Genomic DNA, 22133 nt, shown 5'->3' on the forward strand with positions numbered 1-22133 from the left:
CTCTCTCACTCTGTCTCTCTTTCTCACTCTAACTCTCTCTCACTCTCTCTCTCTCTTGCTCGCTCTCTCACTATAACTCTCGCTCTCTCTGTCTCTCGCTCCCACGCTCTGTCTCTCTGTCGCTCTCTCTCCCACTATAACACACACAAAACTTTTCTGCTCTGAAAGGAGAGAAGAGATTAAATGGCGGCACAAACATTCCCACTGTGGTACTTCAAACTGGGTTTCAAAAGCTCTTCTAGTAAAATAACTTTGTGTGGATAGCTTTATGTGTGTGTTTGTGTGTGTGTGTGTGTGTGTGTGTGTTTATACTGTGTGTGAAGTATCACTAACATCACACTTCACACATTACTAGAAGTTTAAAAATACAGTCCTGGGGCAGAACATAAAACAGTTGGGAGCTGCTGAAATTGCGGGTGTCCTTAATTTTGTTAGTGGAGGGCTGAGAGAATGGTGGAGGCTGCTGGAGTGTTGGTATGTGCAGAGCTGTTTGCAGTTTGAATGTTTGTCTGTGTGTGTGTGTGTGTGTGTGTGTGTGTGTGTGTGTACATACATATGTGTTTTGTGTATACACTCATTAAATGCATATAAGCTTTTGTGAAGTCTTTAGCCGCTGCCTCGGGGCATAGATTAAGATGTGCATGTCTTCGTGTGTGTGTGTGTGTGTGTGTGTGTGTGTGTGTGTGTGTGTGTGTACGTGCGCGCCTCACCTGACTCATAGGTTCCCGTGGCGGAGCGTGGTGAGCTGGTGCGGCATGGGGAGCTGGCGGTGTGTGGCGGGGCTCGGAGGAAGAGGATCGGGATGAGGAGCGTCTTCCTCTACCAGCACGCCATCATCTTCACCAAGCAGAAAAGCTCCGGCCCAGGACGCATCACCTACAGCTACAAACACAGCATCAAGGTATAAATCACTGAAACTCACAAGCGTTAACGCACATGCTCAGACTCGGCCTTTAACCCCCCCCCCCGCGCGCTCTCTCTCTCTCTCTCTCTCTCTCTCTCTCAGCTCTTCCTGTGTGTCTCTCCCTCATATACTGTAAACACTCTTTTTTTTCTGTGTCTCTCTGTTTTTAGAGAATCTTAAAGGGAAACGGTCATCATTTTCAACGTTATTTACACACACACACACACACACACACACACACACACACACACACACACACACACATTTTTATAGATTACATATATCAGCAATTCAAGTAAATTCTTTATGAGACAGTACAAGCCTGTTTCATGCCATAAGCAATCATCAGCTGTCATATATATATATACACACTGCAAAGTGGACACTTACATTGGACTAACAGAGGGCCCTTTTAAAATCAGGTTTAATGCCCACATGAGTAGCTTCAGGAATGGGCATGCAAGAAATGCAACAGCCTTAAGCTGCCACATTTGGTTATTGGTAGACAAGAATATTAGTTACTCTGTTTCATGGAAAATCCTCAGGAAGAGCAATGCATATTCAGTTAACAGCAGAAGATGTAACCTGTGCTTGGCAGAGAAGTATTTTATTATTTGCAGACCTGACATGTCCACCCTGAACAGTAGAAATGAACTGGCCACCAGCTGTAGACACCGAAAAAATATCTGCTTTGCAATAAGTAAAATAAAGTCTTTATTATCCCCCCCCATTAGGTGATACACATTTATTAGAAGTTGTATTTTTATATTTTAACTGCCTGCCCTTCCAACTGTGCCCCAACACCACCACACTATATGATATACATAAATTACCCTATTTGACATAACCTTGTTATATTTTAAATGCTATTTGCCCTGGCCCTTTAAATGCTTTTTCAAAACAAGCCCCAACCCCTCACCCCATTGGTTGTCATGTTTTCTACCCCACCATTGGTTGCTGTGCATCGTAACTACCTACCCCATTGGATGTAATAGTTCAAATGTTTTTTATCCTCTCATTGGTTGCCGTCCACCGAAGTTAGGGGCATGACGCAGGGCAACGTAATATCGATTGACTGTGTGTTCTTCTTTGTTGAATCACATTGGCAGCTGATGAGTGCGCGATGCACAAAACAAGCTTGTACTGCTCTGTATTAGTTGTTTTTCCGACATCTATATCAATAGTCCCTCCTCATTTGTTGAGCACTTTTATCAACACCATTGATGGTTTCCAAAAAAAAGCAATTTAAATATATATATATGTATGTACATATACACTACCGTTCAAAAGTTTGGGATCACCCAAACAATTTTGTGTTTTCCATGAAAAGTCACACTTATTCACCACCATATGTTGTGAAATGAATAGAAAATAGAGTCAAGACATTGACAAGGTTAGAAATAATGATTTGTATTTGAAATAAGATTTTTTTTACATCAAACTTTGCTTTCGTTAAAGAATCCTCCATTTGCAGCAATTACAGCATTGCAGACCTTTGGCATTCTAGCTGTTAATTTGTTGAGGTAATCTGGAGAAATTGCACCCCACGCTTCCAGAAGCAGCTCCCACAAGTTGGATTGGTTGGATGGGCACTTCTTTGAGCAGATTGAGTTTCTGGAGCATCACATTTGTGGGGTCAATTAAACGCTCAAAATGGCCAGAAAAAGAGAACTTTCATCTGAAACTCGACAGTCTATTCTTGTTCTTAGAAATGAAGGCTATTCCATGCGAGAAATTGCTAAGAAATTGAAGATTTCCTACACCGGTGTGTACTACTCCCTTCAGAGGACAGCACAAACAGGCTCTAACCAGAGTAGAAAAAGAAGTGGGAGGCCGCGTTGCACAACTGAGCAAGAAGATAAGTACATTAGAGTCTCTAGTTTGAGAAACAGATGCCTCACAGGTCCCCAACTGGCATCTTCATTAAATAGTACCTGTTAGAGCCTGTTTGTGCTGTCCTCTGAAGGGAGTAGTACACACCGGTGTAGGAAATCTTCAATTTCTTAGCAATTTCTCGCATGGAATAGCCTTCATTTCTAAGAACAAGAATAGACTGTCGAGTTTCAGATGAAAGTTCTCTTTTTCTGGCCATTTTGAGCGTTTAATTGACCCCACAAATGTGATGCTCCAGAAACTCAATCTGCTCAAAGAAGTGCCCATCCAACCAATCCAACTTGTGGGAGCTGCTTCTGGAAGCGTGGGGTGCAATTTCTCCAGATTACCTCAACAAATTAACAGCTAGAATGCCAAAGGTCTGCAATGCTGTAATTGCTGCAAATGGAGGATTCTTTGACGAAAGCAAAGTTTGATGTAAAAAAAATCTTATTTCAAATACAAATCATTATTTCTAACCTTGTCAATGTCTTGACTCTATTTTCTATTCATTTCACAACATATGGTGGTGAATAAGTGTGACTTTTCATGGAAAACACAAAATTGTTTGGGTGATCCCAAACTTTTGAACGGTAGTGTATATGTATATGTGTGTGTGTTGTAGGGATGACACGACTTGAGCAGCCATGTTACTGAGCAGTATTCTGTGTGTCACTGAAATTATGTGTGGCGGAGAATCCGCAAATCCGAAAACTGTGAACCTTACTGTCTGGTTTGCTGCTACACTTGGTGGGCTACGTCAACATAGGCGACATTGTATGAGAAAATGTGATTAACAATGCTGCTGTTGTAGAAAATGCCACCGAACGCCATTTAAGATTCTCAGATTGTCCTCCGGTAATGTCAACAGTCATTTTTCCGCACGATTTCAGCACCGTTTCAGAGACACAGGAGACTTGTCTACTTCAGGTTCGCTTATGAGTAGAAAGGTTTTGCCGTTTTCCTCATTTCCCCCCCATCCTCCTCTGTTTGCAGACTGGCGAGATGGGTCTGACTCAGAGCGTGGGGGAGGAAGGACTGAAGTTCGAGTTGTGGGTGCGCCAGGCGCCTCGAACCAGAGACTGTCTCACGCTTCAAGCCCAAAACAGAGAGGAGAGGGAGACCTGGGCCCACGACATTGCCCATCTGCTCTGGACACACGCCATTAACAACACAGGTACAGTGTCAGCTTTGGCCTTTGACCTCCTCAAGCCTCAGCTTACAATCTTTGATGCGATACCACCTGAATTTACAATCCTGAGGATTCACTTGCAGACAAATACAAATGTCCGATCTGGTACTTTACATCACGGTGGCCCAGTAGCACTGTTGCCTTACAGCAAGAAGGTCCTGGGTTCAAACCCCAGACTGTCCTATGTCCTTTCTGTGTGGACTTTGCATGTTCTCCCCATGTCTGTGTGGGTTCCCTCCGGGTGCTCCGGTTTCCTCCCACCATCAAAAGACATGCAAGTTAGGGTCAATACTCCTGTCTGTGCCCCTGAGTAATGCAATAGGAAAGAAGAACTGGAGCTGGTCCCCGGGTGCTGCAGCTGCCCACTGGTCCTATACAACAGGATGGGTTAAATGCAGAGAACAAATTTCATTGTAAGAATACAATGTCGAATAAAGTGGCTTTCATTTTATAGCAAAATCGTCACTGCTTTTGTAGTTGCTCATTTTAACTGTTATCTATTGTAAGACTTTCATTAAGATATTGACACAATGCATAGCATGCTGTATCTTTACCATGACAGCCATGTGCAGAAGAATAAGGCAGGTATTGGGGAGTTTCTGAAGAAGCGGGATCATTGTGGCAAACAACAAGTAGATATGGAAGACCGAGCTGACAAGACCTTTACCAACATCAATATCTAAAACTCAGATCCAGTTCAGTCGTGTTTTTCCTCATTTGGCAGTGTGAAAGATTTTGAGAACAGCACTGGTGACCGACTCTGTTGCATGTTGGATGAATGTTGGATGTTATCGCACATCCCTGTACAGTAGGTGTCAGTGCACCAAACTAAAATGAAGATGTTCAGGATTGTACCTAGAAAACAGTGATTGTCCGCGGTAACCATTAGTACTGCATGCTAGTTCATTATATTCACTCAGGATCATGGCTCTGCCATCGCAGGTAACCCCAGTTGACCCCCCCCATACTCTACTAGGGCCCTGGGTTATTTGCCCCACTCCTGCAGGCTGTGTACACCGTATTATTTGCCGTGCCAGCAGCCATACCAACATGTATCCTGGCTCTGCCAAATGGTGGAAGCTAAGCCGGTGTGGGCTTGGCTAGTACTTTGATGGAAGATCTCCTGGGAAAACTGAGTTGTTGCCGGAAGTGGTGTTGGTTGGCCAGAAGGGGGCAGTCTTCCCTCTGGTCCCAATAAAAACATCCATCCATCTATCCATCCATTATCCGAGCCACTTATCCTGCTCTCAGGGTCATGGGGATGCTGGAGCCTATCCCAGCAGTCATTGGGCGGCAGGCGGGGAGACACCCTGGACAGGCCGCCAGACCATCACAGGTACCACACACATTGACACCTAAGGACAGTTTAGTGCGGTCGATTCACCTGACCTGCATGTCTTTGGACTGTGGGAGGAAACCGGAGCACCCGGAGGAAACCCACGCAGACACGGGGAGAACATGCAAACTCCACACAGAGGACGACCTGGGATGACCCCCAAGGTTGGACTAGCCCGGGGTTTGAACCCAGGACCTTCTTGCTGTGAGGCGACCGCGTTAACCACTGCGCCACCATGCTGCCCAAATAAAAATATCAAATCCCAATGCCCCAGTGCAGTGATGGGGACACAGTGCTGTAGGAGATGCCGTCCTTCGGATGAGACGTTAATCCAAGGTCCTGACTCACTCTGGTCATTAAAGAGCCCATGGCACTTATCACAAAGAGTAGGGGGTTCCCCGGTGTCCTGGCAAAATTCTCAACCTGGCTCTCTCCATCTGGCCACCTAATCATCCCCCCTTGTAATTCGCTCAATGATTCCTCCTGCTCCACCTCAAGCTGATGTGTGGTGAGCGTTCTGGTGCAAAAATGGCTGCCATGCATCACCCATGTGGGTGCTACACATTGGTGGTGGTTGAAGTGAGTTACCGCCCTTCAATGTGAAGCGCTTTGGGTGTCTAGAAAAGCACTATATGAATGTAATGATGATGATTATTATTATTATTTCTATCTTCATCTCATTCCGCCTGTTTCCTCTCCCTCCATCATCTCCCAGAGTTGTGTCTTAAGGAGTCTCTGTGCATGGGGGTGTCCAGCAAGCTGCTGCTGGACATAACGGGGACGCAGGCCTCAGAGCTGGACTCCGTCTACACCCTCAACGACAGGGGTAAGATTTTCACCTCCGGCTTTAAAATGCACAAGTTGACGGGGGGGGGGGACTTGCGCTTTCGCTCAATTACGGGGGGGAAAAAGATGGCGGTGGAAGTGGGGGATTCACACTCCAACAATGAATGAGTTTTCACCCTCCATCATTTCTTTATCAGCTGGATGTTGACAAAAAAAATCTGGCAGTGCCTTCCCATTTTTCACATTTTGTAAGACAATGTGCTCCTTGACTCCCGAATTCTAATCAGTCCTCGCTCAGACACTGCGATCTGTCTACGGGCAGTCATACACGCTGGTGCACATCCAGAACTAGCAAAGACTCACTCCAAAGTTGAGACCCAGAAGAACTGCCTGCTTGAGAAACCAAACACCTACTCTCCTTACAAAAGGTGCGCTTTGTCGATAACGCCACGAAATATCGGAGTCATTACCTGCCTCTGCTCCATGGATCTACTTTGTTTTCTTTCAAAATAAAGGCTGGAATTTTTCAAAATAAATGTCATGACATCAAATACTGCGCTTGAGGTTCTCACATTACGAGCTGTGATTCAGGGATCAGACGATCATATTCCAGCTCGAGCAGCCGCTTCAGGAAGATGGCTTGGATTACGGGGTTGGGTTACTGCTTTGTTCGAGGTGCTGCTGATGTGGCCCTGGTATTGCAAGAGACCTGCTGTAATGTCTTTTTGAAAATACGGGTCAGAGAGCAAATCGGTCCCCGTATCCCACGTATTCCCATTTGACAAAAGAGGCAGTAACTGTTTTCTTTTCTTTTTTTTTGTTTTGTTTTTTACGAGCCTGCATCCTGGTGCCATACGGTTAGCTTGTCATATTTATCTCAGGTTGTAAAAGCTGGCGGAACCATGAGCTGTTTGCACAAATGGTGGGAAGGATAGGAAACTCCACCACACACACACACACACACACACACACACACACACACACACACCATATCATCCTATACTTGTGGGGACCCCCTCATTGACTACATTCATTCCCTAGCCCTTAACCCTTACCCTAACCTTAAGCTAATCCTTATTCTAACCTTAACCCTGAAACCAAGTCCTAACCCTGAAATAGACCCTCTTCCTCATGGGGACCAATAAAATGTCCCCACGAGGTAGGTGATTTCAGGTTTTTGCATCCAAATGGGGACATTTGGTCCCCATAAGGACAGGAAAATCTGCGCGCACACACACACACACGATCAAATCCCTGCAGAAACATTCATGCCTTTATGTCCCGTACCACGCAGGCCTCTCTGCACGCCGCTGTCTCAGCACAGGAAGAGTAAATGCTAATGTTAGGCACTTGCCTGGCGTTATGAGAGCGCTGAGGGGGGAACCAAAGTGTTAATTTCTGAACGCTAGGCTCCCCATCCATTCACAACGCCACCACAGCCTGTCTGTCTGAGAGCCAGAAATAACTGCCTGTTGAAATAATGGTGCAATTACACGTAGTGCTCACCAGATGTCTCACTCAGTAGCAGAGGATTTCAACGTGCAAACTGTCCCCTGGTTAGGAATTGACTGAAACAGAAGTCTTGCCGCCTGCACCCTGTATCTCTACCTCTATCTCTTTGTCTCCTGCTCTCCCTCCCACCGAGATACCGTCTCTCTCCCAGTTCAAGAAGCAAAGTGATAAGATCATTTGTGCTTTGCCCAAGTATAAATGAATAACACTGCAAATATGACTGCCAAACAGTTTGATGAATCGAGATTGTAACTGTAAAATGATGCCGGTCCTGAGCAGCACTGTGGATCTGGACTCAGAGCTGAGCTGAGTGTCTGACCATGACAGACAGGGAGCTGCAGGTCTTGAACATGTATGTCCCATAATTAACCTGGTTTGTGTTGTAATCGTCACTAATCTGTTAATTTTCCTTCTCCTTCACCTGTCCTCCCTCTCCCTCTCTCTCGCTCTCTGTCTGTCTTGCTGTCTCTCTCTCTCTCTCTCTCTTTTGCTCTCTCCCTCTCTCTTTTTCATGCTGTCCCTTGCGTTCTCTCTCTCACTCTCTTTCTCACTGTCTCTTTTGCTCTTTCTCACACTCTCCCTCGTTCTCTCTCTCTCTCTCTCTCTCTCTCTCTCTCTCTCTCTCTCTCTCTCTCTCTCTTTTGCTGTCTGTCTGTCTGTCTCTCTCTTGCTCAGTTCACAGTAGCTGTTCAGACTCCTCCTCTGTGGGCAGTCAGAAGGAAGGGGGATCCCCCACATCTGGGAGGGAACCCAGGAAAAGCACATCAAGTTACACACAGGTGAGTCACACACACACACACAAAAAACCACAAGCACACGCCCGTGGGTAACTGACGGTTACTCCTTTGCATCAGTTGGAAATAAAAACAGCTACCTGGTGAGCGTTAGTTTCAGGGGAAACAAGGTCAGTGGAGCTGGTTAACCATCCCCAGAAAAGCCAGCAGCAAGGTAGTAACTGTACAAACATATCAGGTTTAACTATTTTATTCCCCATGTGGTACAGAGGCAGAGGTTGAACAGTCTGCTCTCTTTGCAGCTCTGTGCGTACTGAGTGGCACAAAATAAGGTGTTTCACTGACACACACGCCGTCCTCTACTCAGCTGTATATGTCCTGCAAGTTTTGTAATATCCACCAACGGCCCGACGACAGTCACGTTAAAGTCCTGTTAAACACAGCATTTCAGTTTTTTTTTCTTCTGATATGTGTCCACCAAATGGTACACACCAGGCTATGTATTTTCTCCCCCTTTTTCCCCCCAATTGTACTTGGCCAATTAACCCCCTCTTCCGAGCCACCCCAGTCGCTGCTCCACCCCCTCTGCCGATCCGGGGAGGGCTGCAGACTACCACATGCCTCCTCCGATACATGTGGAGTCACCAGCCGCTTCCTTTCACCTGACGGTGAGGAGTTTTCCCAGGGGGATGTAACATATGGGAGGATCACGCTACACCAAACAGGCACCCCGACCAACCAGAGGAGGTGCAAGTGCAGCGACCAGGACACATACCCACCCACAGACACCGCCAATTGTATCTGTAGGGATGCCCGGCCAATCCAGAGGTAACACGGGGATTCGAACCGGCAATCCCCGTGTTGGTAGGCAACGGGATAGACCGCCACGCCACCCGGGCGCCCCCACCAGGCTATGTATTAATAAAACCTGCAAGTCGAGACTGTACGCTGCCACTCTTTCAGCCGTACCACGTCTCCATACAATCTAAAAGAGCCGAGAAACAGACACACACACACACACGCACATGCAAACGCCAACACATTCACCCAGTCTCCTTATCTAGCAAACAAAATGTGACAGGTTGGCAAACAGACCGAAAGGAACAGATTGACAGACAGACGGACACACATCCCAAACAGACAGGCCAAACGCACAGATAGAGATATACACACAGTCAACAACAGAGGGTTGAATTGGCACTTGTGTCGATACACACGCTCTCACAGGCTGTGCATGCACACAAACACACACATGCACACACTCAGTTCTGAGACAAATACACATACATGGACTCAGATATTTCCATACAATCTTGAAATACAATCTTTTTTCTTTTCTTTTTTTTTGCACGCCAGAGTCAGTCTCCATCCACCGCTGTGTAACAGTCATCTCATTCAGGGTAAGGTACCACTGTCCCCCCCCCCCCCCAATCCCGTCACTCCTCTTTTCACACCTGTTTCTCTTGTCAGCTCATTCCACATCCCCTCCTCACCTTCTCATTTTCCTTCTCGTTTGTGTCGACTTGTTGCTCTGGTCTAACGTTCAGCTCAGTTTCAGCATTTTAGTGAAGATAAAAAGATAAATTTATTTTTTTTTTAAATTTATTTCTATTTTCCTTCAGAAACTGGACGCTGGACTCTGTGAAGATGAAAACATCTCTACCGCATATCTGGGCAAGTCAAACTGGACTGGGGGGAGCAGAGAGATGAGGAGAACATCAGGGAACCAAGGACCCAATGTAGATTTCCCCCTCCCTCACTTCCTCTCCTCCATTTTCCTTCCTTTTCCCGTTCTCTCCTTCCTTCCCTCTTTATGTTCTCCTGTTAAAAAAGAAGAAGAAATAAAACACTGATCTCTCACCGTGAGATTGGTGAGAGCTGCATTGCATTGCTTTTGCCCCATTTCAACATATCAGCGCTGATATTCACCCCAAAGGAAGGCTGCATTTAGAAAGGATCAAAACTGCCCTATTAAATCATGACAAGCACCAGCAGAGCCCCTCTGTGCTCCGCCATTTTGGATCTGCCAATCTCAGTTGCTGGCAGAGTCATTGACACCAAAGGCACTTCAGCCACACAGAGCGGCCATTGTCTGCCCCGCGGCTCCCTGCTAGGCCAAACCACTTGGTCTGAACCACTGACTGCCTTGGCTGGCTGACTGTGCAGATCACATGCTCCAGCATCTGATAATAAACAGGAAGCAATATGCGCGGCATACGAATCCACCGTAGGTTCGTAGATTTCGAATGTATTGTGTACTGTGTCGTTTTCTAATGCCGACTGGAGCACTGCAGGCTTTTTTCAGGCTGGGTAATTCTTTTCCTGCCTGTATAATTGTGTGGTATAGGCAAGGTGTGATTGCATCTATGTAAATGAGGCAGGGGTGGTGTGAGCACGCACTAACACACACACACACATATACACAATCACTGTACAGCCCTCATTGTCCCTCACACATACAGTGAGCAGACATTCTTATTGTTATAAGACAGTGGAGCACTGTTCACATGTGCTTAGACACACACACACGCACACACACACACACACACACACACACACGCACACACACTTGTAGCCATTTTGGAGCCTGGTACAGTGTATAGATCAGTGCAAAGCTAAATGAACGACAGGCAAGATAAAGACCAGTAAGCCTTGCCTTGATGTAATCAAAAATAATAATGTTGTATGGTAACCAAAAGCTATATATTTTGGGGAAAGATATGTTACCGCATTGAAGCTAATGATATTACCAAAGAAGGGTTGCATTTATATATAGATATATATAATTCCTGTTGAGAATTTGATACTATTCACTTGACACTCTTTGCTCATACTGTAATATATGTCATCAAAATATGTTTGTTGTGCCTTGTAGTATTCTTCGGTATGCAGTGAGGCACAATAGGGCAAACTGCAGGTGCTTTTGTCTTCCTGTCTTACATTGGGTATTTTGAACCAATAATGGAGCGACATTAATACTCTACTGTTTATATAATACACCGTAGTCTATATGCCAAAGGTATAAAAGGTGTGTTTGTGCAATGTTGACTTGTTCGAGGATGTATAAAAGAGTCATTTATGTGATTTTTGATTTGTTTTCCTAATGTTGGACAAAACAGGGACTCTTGTGTATCCGGTCCCTAAAAAAAAAAAACTGATTGTATGCACAAAATGCAACAGTATGCACCACATGAGATTATGCGTAGAGGGTAATTCCACCAGAATTTACTTTTTAGTTGTTCCTCTGTAAAAAGATAATTTTCCCCGACCAAAAAAAAAAAAAAAAGAAAGAGGACGGGGCTTTTGTTTAGTAGTTTAATGAGCTTTGAGGAATGAGTTCATGAGAGGGGTAAAACTGACATCATGACATGATGTCAGATGGTTGATGCAGTGCAGCTTCGTGATGTCATGGGATGGCTTCGGCTCGGGTTCTGAGATGCTATAACTCAAGTCTTGGGGTTTTTTGTTTTTTGTTTTTTTGGAGGAAATGTCTTTATACATAACCCTAGCAGCCTTAAAGTCAAATGTCAGTAGAAATACCCTTGAAGCATAACCAGATAAAGGGGTGTAGCTCCTGAAAGTGCACACACTCAGTAAACCAGATTAGTGTTCAGTCGACGGTTTGATCGGTGTGTGTGTGTGTTTCTAACAGGGTGTTGGGATCCGCAACGTCCATAGTTAAGGTACTATAAGATACCGTCACAAAGGCCAAAAACACACCAGAGGAGACCGGCCTTGCTCCCAAAGCAGAGCAGGGAAGGTCCTTGGCTGTGTCAAATTTAGCAGATTTCATAACAACCCTGCATTCAAATTCAAAAATTGCAAATGGGTATCGAGCTGCGCTGAATCAATATGTAATTTGTGGGCTTGGAGAGGGCCACACAGTACATAGCCTATAGCTGTTCGGGACATTGCATTATATGGAAGGCAATGTAATGAACACCATCTTTCATTCTTATTGCGATATAGATTGTCATATTCAGAATGCCTTTCCTCCATATGCCATGGCATAGCAGTATTCATGTATATAGAAACTGTTTTTTCCTGTGACATAGTCTCCTGTATGACAATCTCTGCCTGATGTTTACATTTTCGCAAGGCGTTGGAATGTGGATTGTTGGAATGTTTGAAAATGCATGTTTATGGTTACAACAGTGTACTTGATGAAAATTGTTCTGGATCATTTTTACCTTTTTACCCCTATGTAGAATTAAAACTGGACACAAGCCACAGGCAGTTTTCACAGCTCTTTGGAAGGGGTTTGGGGGATGAGGCAGGGGGGGTGCTTGCTCTGGGGATAGCTGAACTTTGTAGCAGGCCCTGACCCCTGAAATGTGGCCTAACCCTGTGACCCCCCCCCCCAAAATGTACCGTAATGAGCAGGAACCTCGCTCCTTCCAAAAAGGACAGCTGTTAAGACTGCGTCCAGCGGGGCCGGCACGCACGGAAACCAGGATGATTAGATAACTACAGTGTGGTATCGAGTAGTGGTAGGGATCAGATTCTCTACAGAAAGCTGGGGAGAGGGTAGTGTGTAAGGGGGTGTGTGTGTGTTTCCGTCAGTGCATGCTCGTGTGAGGGACAGTGAAAAAGAGAGAGAGCGAGTGAAAGAGGGATAAGAGATAAAGGGTTGGCAGTAGGGGAGGGAGGGTGCAGTGCAACAGGAAGGGGCAGTGCCGGGAGGGAGAAAGGGAGCGACAGCGGAGAAGGACAGGAGACAGTAGGTGGGAATGATGGGAAATGAGCGAGGGCGAAGGGGCAGACAGACAGAGAGGCACAGTCAAGGGGAGAGCAGAGGCACGAAGGGGAGAGGAGAGGGGGGAAAAAAGAGAAGAGGAAGAATGGAGAGGGGGGCTTATAGAAAAAAGAGAGAGAATGGGGGAGACACAAAGAGGCAGGGTGGTATGGCGGCAGGCAGCAGAAAGTAGAGTTAAGAGAACTTTTTTTTTTTCCCAAACAGAACTGAGAGGCCGAGAGAGTTGTAGAATGGATGAAGGAGAGAGGGACCGGGAGAGGGAGAGGGGTAAAAGGGGGGATGTTGACAAAGCAGCGAGACTGTGGCGAACAAAGAGAACGTGAAGAGAATGAGTCGGGGGAAACATCAAAGGGATTTTTCAGGCCCGGTTACCGGGACAACAGACATTTGCATGCGATTAGCTTTTTACATCATATTAAGAAGGGTTAGGGTGAGGGAGGAGGTTGTGTGTGTGTGTGGGGGGGGGGGCGACTATAGATCATGCATGCACACACACACACACACACACACACATATATATATATACACACTGTATGAAACAGTGAGAGAGAGGAAGAGGGGGAGAAAGAGAGAAAGAGAGAGAGACGTTGGTCATCTCACGCGGATAAACTGACTTACAGGCAGCCAGCCAAGCGGCTCTTTTGTAAATGCGCGCGCATGTTCGCCGGCGATACAGTAACGTGCCTGCACGGAGGGGTCAGCGCGGGAGCCACACAGGATCCTCGCGGCGCAACTCGCGACAGCAGCAACGCGCCGCCGGATCACTAAAAATCGACGCTTCGGCAACCTGCGAGCCGCTGTGACGTCACGTTCCGAGTAAACAGTCGATATTAGACGGGGCAGATCCCGCCCCAGACTCCCCTGTGGACATTATATATGATCATATGCCGGATGTATAGGCGAGCCGTGTGCACGTATTAACACGTAAGGTGTGCAATGCATTGCCAAACTTTTACTAATAAATGTATAGATATGGAAAAGTCTATACATTAAAAAAGGGTAGGGGAGGCAACAAAAAAAAAAAAGAAGAAAAAGAATAAAACGTGAGGACGTTTCCCCTCCCACAGTGATTGAGATAATTCTTGACATGCAGATTTACGGTATGATTGAACTACTCATAACCTCCCGAGTGTCCTTCAGACAAAGAATATCAAGGGTGGGTCACTTTCCTTGACGGTGCGCGTACATCTCTCCTACCCAACACATAGATGTGAGCGTATAGGGTAGTATGCACTGTTCAGCGGAGTAACTGTACTCCCCATCTTGTCATGATGGAGGTGCACAATCTCTGGTGGATTCTCTCAAAAGCCTGCACCTCACACAACCTTTCCCCGGCTTCGTACACGACATGGAACATGTTTTCCGTGGGCACACACCCTCCGGCATCCCGCACAATGTAACATTATCCCACCATATCGCTGTACCTCTCCCACCCTCCCCTCCCCTCCCCTCCCTCTCTCTCTCTCTCTCTCTCTCTCTCTCTCTCTCTCTCTCTCTCTCGTTCGCTAGCTTCTGTCTCTCCATCAATCCATGTCCCCCTACCCCCTTTTCTGCTCCACCCCTCCCCTCCTCCTATCCTTTTTCACCGACCCCCCACCCACCCCACAACCCCCTCCACACCCTTTCTACCAATCTATCTTTCTCCCTCCCTTCTTAATCTCCACCTTGGCCTCCTCCTGTCTCTCCTCTCCTTCCCTCCTATTTTCCCTCCACCACCCTGTCTTCTTCCCGTCTCTCTCTCTCTCTCTCTCTCTCTCTCTCTCTCTCTCTCTCTCTCTCTCTCTCTCTCTCTCTCTCTCTCTCTCTCTCTCTCTGGCCTTAACTGCTCTGTGTGTGCATGCACGGGTGCAGGCGTGTGCATGTGAGTGTGATGCTTCAGTGCCCTCAGTATTGTGGCTGCATTGTGCCAGTAGGCGTCGCCGCGACAGCCGTTGTCACGGCAGCATTGTGATGGGTGGGGGAGTGGGGGGGGGCAGAAGGAGGTGTGTGTGTGTGTATGTGTGTGTGTGTGTGTGTGTGGGGGGCGAGTATTACAGTATCAATACCCTGACACTGCGACAAAAAAAGGACAGCAGCCGTGGCCACCAATCACTCCACCTCTGCACTCCTTCGGTCTCCTTCCTCATCCACCCCCCACCCTCTAATACAGACACATGCGCACACACACACACACACACACACACACACACACACACACCACCCTTCCCGTTTCACCCCAAAATCAATTCCTCTCCCCCTTCTTTCAATTGATTTCCCACCATCTCTCACTAAATATGTACATATTGATCCCTACCCATCCCTCACTCTTTTCTTCTCCTCTAACCTCTCCCGTTCCCTCTCTCACTCCTTCCCTTGTTTTTACTCAAACATTTATCAGATTTCATCTGCTCCATCCGAAGGCAAGCACCCCGCAACCTCACCACCCTCACGCCTTATCTCACTCCATCTCCATCTCTCTCTTCCTCTGTCTCCCTCTTATAGTCACTTCACATCACCCTTGTCCCACCCTCCCTCCCACTCTCTTTCCTCATCTTCTGATTCATGTCTCCCATTCTTTCCTCTCTTTTCCGTCTTTTACTAACCCCCCAACACACACACACACTCACTCACACACACACACACACACACACACACACACACACACACACACACACACACTCCGCCCCCTCTCCCTCCCTCACGGCTGTGTTTTTTTGTTTGTCTCTGTCTCACTCACTCTCTGCATATTAATTGGTGCATTTCTGCTGCGGCGGAGAAAACAATCAAAGCGTCAGGGGCGGGTGATGATGCCATTGTGGCAGGCGCAAATGCATACACATATGCACACCGTGAGCATACACACACACACACACACACACACACACACAGGCACACAGATATGCAGACAGGCAGACAGACAGACAGACACACGCACACGCGCACACACACAACATACATACATGCATACATACAGACAGACAGGGAGAGAGACAGACGCGCTCTCACATACTATACTACAGACAAACAGGACAATTGCAGGAGCATATCATCAGCCTGAGCTGCATATGAGCACTTGCATACGCACACACGGGCTGCAAACATGCAAAATGCAATCTGCATTCACACACATACACAATGAGCAGGTGGGTATGTAAATGTGCGCACACACACACACACACACATACATGCACACACGCATACATTGTACACAGTGTGTATTCAGGGACAAATATGCATTGCACACAGTGCCACTCGCTCATCTGACACACAATAGGAGGCTAACGATGGCGGATCCAGGAGTTATGATCCGCATCAGTGCAGACATTTGAATTTTCCAGCCACTGAGCCAAGTGTGTTGCCGCTAAACCACCGATGCAGATGTACCGAGTAAATCTAAACGGTAAAATCAGGGCCTTTGGAGGAGACCTGTACCGGGCAGCTTGGCAGCCCGTCTAGCTGCCCGGCGTGACATCAGCTCTCACTCACGACATGATAAAACTGTCCATCAGAGGGCTCGAGCTGCTTGTAATGACACACTCCCAACTCTCCGCCGGCCTCGCGCAGGTAGGCCGGGTGGAGAGGCGCGTGGGCTTTGGTACACCTGCACTACTTACTCCACGCGCTCGCTTGAGCCCACGTGGGTGTGATGCTCTTCTGTTTTGGCCCTCGTTCACACACGGCTCAGAGTAAAGAGAGTGCTATGGCTTCCCAAAGCCGTACGAGGAGGCAAGAAAAGCTCATTGCAACACCAAACTTTTTTTCTTTTCTTTTTTTTGCCCATACTTCTACCAACTGAATTGCTGTGGGGGGGGGGGGGGGGTTTGGCGGACCACGCACGACGCGGGACAACCTGGCGGGTTTGGAGTCGTGGCCGCGGCTAGCTTTCTCTCGCTGAGCCGATGACCGTAGCCTCGCGTCATCCGCGTGCGGAACCATGTGCTTCCGGGGCTAGTTTATCCCGACACGCGCTTGCTCGAAGGCGCTCTGATGGACGGCCGAAGCTTCGCTCCCGGCGTCTCCCTAAACTCTGCAGCCAGCTCTCCCCCCCCCCTCCCCCGATGCCATGTTCGGGGGTCTGCTAAAGCCAGCAGCTCCCCGGCTGCTGCCGCTGCGCGGCGGACCCGACGTCGGCCCGCGTTGTCAGCGGTGTAAAATGGTGTTCGCGGGATTATAATTACGTTTTCCAACCTACATCCCTCTCCCTCCCACTCCCATCGCTCCCCTATTCACTCACTCACTCACTCACTCACTGCCGCGCAACACTAAATGCTTCTTTGAAAAAAAAAAAGGGAAAAAAATGCAAGAAGGAGAGAGGGAGACGTGAGTGAGAGAGAAAGGGAGGAGAGAGAAGAGGGTGACCAAAGGGAGGGGGGAACGGCGTATGCTTGTATACAACCCTGATTTCCATTTTTTTCCCCAACTCGTAATGTATTTAATTCAAGTGAAACGTAATCATGACGTGTCGTGTCATTAATCTCCTCGCCGCCTCTCCCGTAAGTACACTGAGTCTTTACTTTCATCATATGGGGGCTATATCTCATAAATCTTTCCTTAATCTTCCGCCAGCTTTGCATATGCACTTTTATATAGGCTGGCGCGGACCAGCGGCGCGTGTCTATCCGGTTAAAAGCTTCCCAGTTTGCTTGTGTTTACTGCGGCTGTTGTTGCTCCTCGCGAACAACAAAATATCGGTCGACGACTTTTTCTTCTTTTTCTTCTTTTGCCTCCGCAAACCCGGTTAATGGTTAATAGAGTTGTGTTTTTTCCTCTCTTTCCCAGGCCACCCGGTCTGTCGGGGTTTTTTTTTTTTTGGTTGTAATTTTTCGGCAGTCTTTTACACCTCGCAGTTTCGGATGTGTGTGATTGGCGTCGGGTCCTGCCGGGCTGTAGTGGAGCATGTATGTAACCGCGCCGTGGAGCACTTTACGTGTGTGTCATGTATGTAGCCGGTATGTGTGTGTGTGCGTTTGTGCGCGTGCGTGCGCGCGCGCGGCCGACAGTCTACATGCATGTAGCCTAAAAGCCCTATAGCGGCGGGTGACATGACCATAAAGAAATAAATGGTTAAACGCATGTGCATGACGCGGCTCGGGAAAAATACTTGGCTTTAAGGCTTCTGGAATAAAGCGGAGAAGCCCTCCCACAAAAACGTATATCACTTCCAAATGAAACCAAAGTGCCGGGGAGAGGGGTGAGGGGGGTGAGGGGGGGGGAGTCAGTCGAAGTGATAAAATGTATTTTTGAACCACTTAACTTCACCCAAGTAAGTTTCTGCTTTTGTTAAGTGTGCCACCTTTTACCATCCGTGCAACCAAAAGAAAAAAGAAAAAAGAAAAAAGGAGGACGCTCCAACTGAGAAATCAAGTAGCACACTGACCTCCTCTCTATCTGGTGTCAAGCTTTCGCAAACGCAAGGTTTTACCCAAAGAGAAAAGAAAAGGGGGGAGAAAAGTAGCCCTTTATAACAGCCGATCGCAAGTTCTCGTGCGTGACAGTGTTCGATCCCGACAAGCCGCAGACGTATTGATGAGCCGCGAAAGCGGGTTTGGTGAGCAGCCACCGAGCAGCGATCATTTCTAGGTGGATGCGATCAGCTTGTCTTAATTCTTTTGTTGGGAGACGCGTTTGGGGGCTACATGTTTCCACGAGAAGCCCGACACTTTCATCCGCGATGGGCGCGTGCGCGCGCGCACACATATATATATACACACACACACACACACACACACATCCGGCCGGCCGATGCGAAGCTGGAGTGGCGTTTTATCAAAATCGCCCATCTGCCCACCGTGTGCCACCGCGGTGTTCACCAGACTACTATCACGACCGGTTTGGCCGCCTCAACCTGGCATCCAGCGTCTACCACAGCCTCGCGCCCCCCCCCCGGGCAACAGTGATCTCGCAAGAAAGTAGCAAGTGTGGTATGCAGCGTCGTGCCACAAACGCGTGTTGCAACATTGTATCGATATAAGTTGCCGCTTTTCGAGCCGACGCTTAACAGGAAAACTGCGCGATTTATTTCGTTGTTTATTTATTTTTTGGAAACGTCTCCTTTGGGGTGATGTCGGGTGGTGGTGGGGGTGGTGGTGGTGGGGGTGTCAGAGGATTCAATTTCAAGATGAAATCCATGATGGCACTTTTCCTCGTCCTCTGCTCGCTCACTCGTCTTTCCCCTCCCTTAATCTTTTGTATAGAAAATTTAGGAACAAAATGGAGCGCCGGGGAGAGAGAGAGAGAGAGAGAGAGAGAGAGAGAGAGAGAGAGCGATAGCTACATCACACACACACACACACACACACACACACACACACACACACACACACACACACACCACCCCGACTGAGAACCAAACTATCCCAGTGTTTATGGGTTTTTAATCGCGTTTTTTGGAAACGGTGTCGTGCACTCTGGACGTGCGCGCGAGCGCGGGTTAATCCCGTGTTAGGGGGCTGTGTTTATTAGCATTGTTTGTCGGCAGTTATTTATTTCATTAATGTGCCCGAGTGTTCTAATTGAGATGGCCGCGAGAGAAAAGGGGGAAAAGAGCGACTGAAAATGGTTGCACGTTATTGACGCACATCACCCGGCCGAGGAGGAAATTCCTCTTGAGATAAGGCGCAGACGTGTCATCTGGGTTGACCATAAGACACTCCCGTCGCCTTTTTATATCCAATAGAAAATGTTTAGGGATCCTGAAATGCCCTATTTTTACACGCGCCTAAAATAGTACACTTTTGAGAATGCATGCGTTTTGTGGAAAGAGGTTAACACATTCGAGCCAAGCACAGCCTATTTTAACCTTGCACCTCTTACTCAGCTTTTGCATGACTAATTATATATATATATGTGTGTGTGTGTGTGTGCGTGTGTGTGTGTATACATACACACACATATATATGTGTGTGTATGTATGTGTATATACGTATATATATGTGTGTATATATACATACACATATATGTGTATATATATGTGTGTGTGTGTATATGTGTGTGTATATATATATATATATATATATATATATACATGTGTGTGTGTGTGTGTGTGTGTGTTTGCAAGCAAATACATGAGGTCACAGGTTTCAGTTATGTGTGTTATATTTTCATACAACAAACAAATCAGACCGAGCTTCTAAAATAGCCCCTCCGCATTTGAAACGAGCTTCCCTCCACCCCCACAGGTATGGTCTTGTTTATGATAAATAATGATTTCATGAATAGTCTTTATGAATACTCATTAGGTGGCCACTAATGAATATGAAACGCAGGTCCATCGTGAGAGTGTTTTTGTTAGTGTGTGTGTGTGTGGGGGGGTGTGAGGGGGGGGTCTAATGGCATTGCTTTTCGCATAGGTCTGTCTCTCTTGTTATTTATTGTGTTCCCATAGCGCCCACCTCTGCCGCCAACACCCGCATCCTCTTCCGCATCTTTGTAGGTACCGTGCCGCACTTGAGAGGGGTGCACACACCATGTGCAGGTGGCTCTTAGCTTAGGGAGAGGCCGCGAGGGAGATAAAAGTGAGAGTGATACAGACAGAGGGAGAGAGATGGGGGGGGGGGGAGAGGGACAGGAGCATAGCAGCAATCAAGGCGTCTGATTGATATAATTGGGTCATTAGTGCGCTGCGGGAGAGGCACCTGCTTGCCCTCAGTTAGGGAGAATCTACTGCATTGTGACATTTTGAGACTGTTGAGAGTTCGGCTGGCTGCGCGGGATTAGTGCATATTTAGAGCATTAGGGTCTTACTTAAATAGTACACCGCTTGTGCCAATTCTATTAAGTTTTTAGACTAACATTTTTGACCCCCGTGACCTTTTTTCTAACATTAAAAGCGGACGGCTGTTTTCCCTCTTGTGCGTGTTGGAAGGTGTAATTGGAGCAGCCGCCTATTAAAATCCGTTGCCTCCTCGCGACGTGCCGGCTCGTAATTTTAGATAGCGTAGCCATGTAAGGAGGTCACCGCGCCACCAGGAGGGCCCGCTGTGGTTTCAAGCAGCGGGCCGGGCAGAAGATGCCGCCGGATTCAGTCCGCGCTGGCCGTCACGCACGCTTGCACCTTTCGTCACGAGATATAGACGGGGTCGGGGGGTGGACGGCGGTTGGGGAGCCGCCGGTTTGAATCCCCAGGATGCACTCTGTCCCCCTCAGACAAACTGCGAAGGTGCCCTTGAGGACAGCGGTCAACCCCTGACCCGACCGGACCCCTGACAGACTGGATAGGGGTGTTACGGTGGCATATATGTGCATCCCAAATCTTCCCGGAGTAAAGACAAAGAGAAGTTGTCCAAGTTATTCCCCCTCTGCAAGGAAGGTCATGTGGCGTGCTCCGGTTGTCTGATACGGCCCTACAGTATATGTGGCACGAGAAGGCCGGGCTGCAGCGTCAGCATCCCTGCAGCTGATAAGCAACTATTGTGTTGACAAAAAAGGACACCTCAGCAGGAAAAATATGCTCGCCAACTTGGGTGATTTGAACCCGGCTCCTGCGTTTGAAGGTCTTTCCACTCGCGTCGCCGCCCAGCTGCCGTATTCCCTGCTATAAGACATGCACCGTCTCAGGGACACGTGGGGTGTCAGTGAGAATGAAATGTGCCTTTACCATCTGAGATTATGGCTGATCATATCCCCTCTGTCTGTAGCGCGCTTGAACGCTGCCTCCAGCTTTCCCTTCCCTGCTCCTCGGCCCTCCAGGAGATCCTTTTCGTCCTCCTCAGCGGGTGAGCGAGCGAAGACGGTTCTGGCAAGCCGTTAAAAAGCGGCGTATCCGGCGATTCGCTCGTGACTCTCGTCACTTTGACCATCTATTTTTTTTTACGTTCCCCCAACTGACGCCTCTTTCACAGCTGTCAGTTTGTGGTCCTCGTATCAGACGAGTCCATCAAGTCTGTCGGCGCCGCCGCTCGCCGGCTCAAGACACCAGTGTGGTCCGTGTGGCTTCAAGTGACAGACTCGTTTTTCCTGCCGAGTACCTCGGCTGTGAAGGGTCGCTTTATTTATTTATTTGTCCGTTCTGATCCTCCCTGCCCGGGTCTAACGCCGTTTTAGTGCTCTCCGCCGTTCGGCGC

The 22133-nt window shown here is 47.8% G+C and overlaps 2 protein-coding genes across 2 annotated transcripts in view; both read left to right on the forward strand.

Annotated features, from left to right (window-relative positions):
- Window positions 1-12562, forward strand: part of arhgef40 (Rho guanine nucleotide exchange factor (GEF) 40) — a 60645-nt gene extending 48083 nt beyond the window's left edge. Inside the window, exons 22-27 of the mRNA XM_056300083.1 lie at window positions 722-901; window positions 3773-3953; window positions 6020-6130; window positions 8278-8381; window positions 9693-9736; window positions 9959-12562. Of these exons, the coding sequence (XP_056156058.1) occupies window positions 722-901; window positions 3773-3953; window positions 6020-6130; window positions 8278-8381; window positions 9693-9719 (603 nt within the window). The 3' untranslated portion in view covers window positions 9720-9736; window positions 9959-12562. The remainder of the gene's footprint in view (window positions 1-721; window positions 902-3772; window positions 3954-6019; window positions 6131-8277; window positions 8382-9692; window positions 9737-9958) is intronic.
- A 4963-nt stretch (window positions 12563-17525) lies between these two features.
- znf219 (zinc finger protein 219) overlaps window positions 17526-22133 on the forward strand; it is a 19335-nt gene continuing 14727 nt past the window's right edge. The window contains exon 1 of the mRNA XM_056300088.1: window positions 17526-17564. Coding sequence (XP_056156063.1) covers window positions 17526-17564 — 39 coding nt within the window. The remainder of the gene's footprint in view (window positions 17565-22133) is intronic.

The sequence above is a fragment of the Lampris incognitus genome, chromosome 20, assembly GCF_029633865.1.
Source record: "Lampris incognitus isolate fLamInc1 chromosome 20, fLamInc1.hap2, whole genome shotgun sequence".
Lineage (NCBI taxonomy): Eukaryota > Metazoa > Chordata > Actinopteri > Lampriformes > Lampridae > Lampris > Lampris incognitus.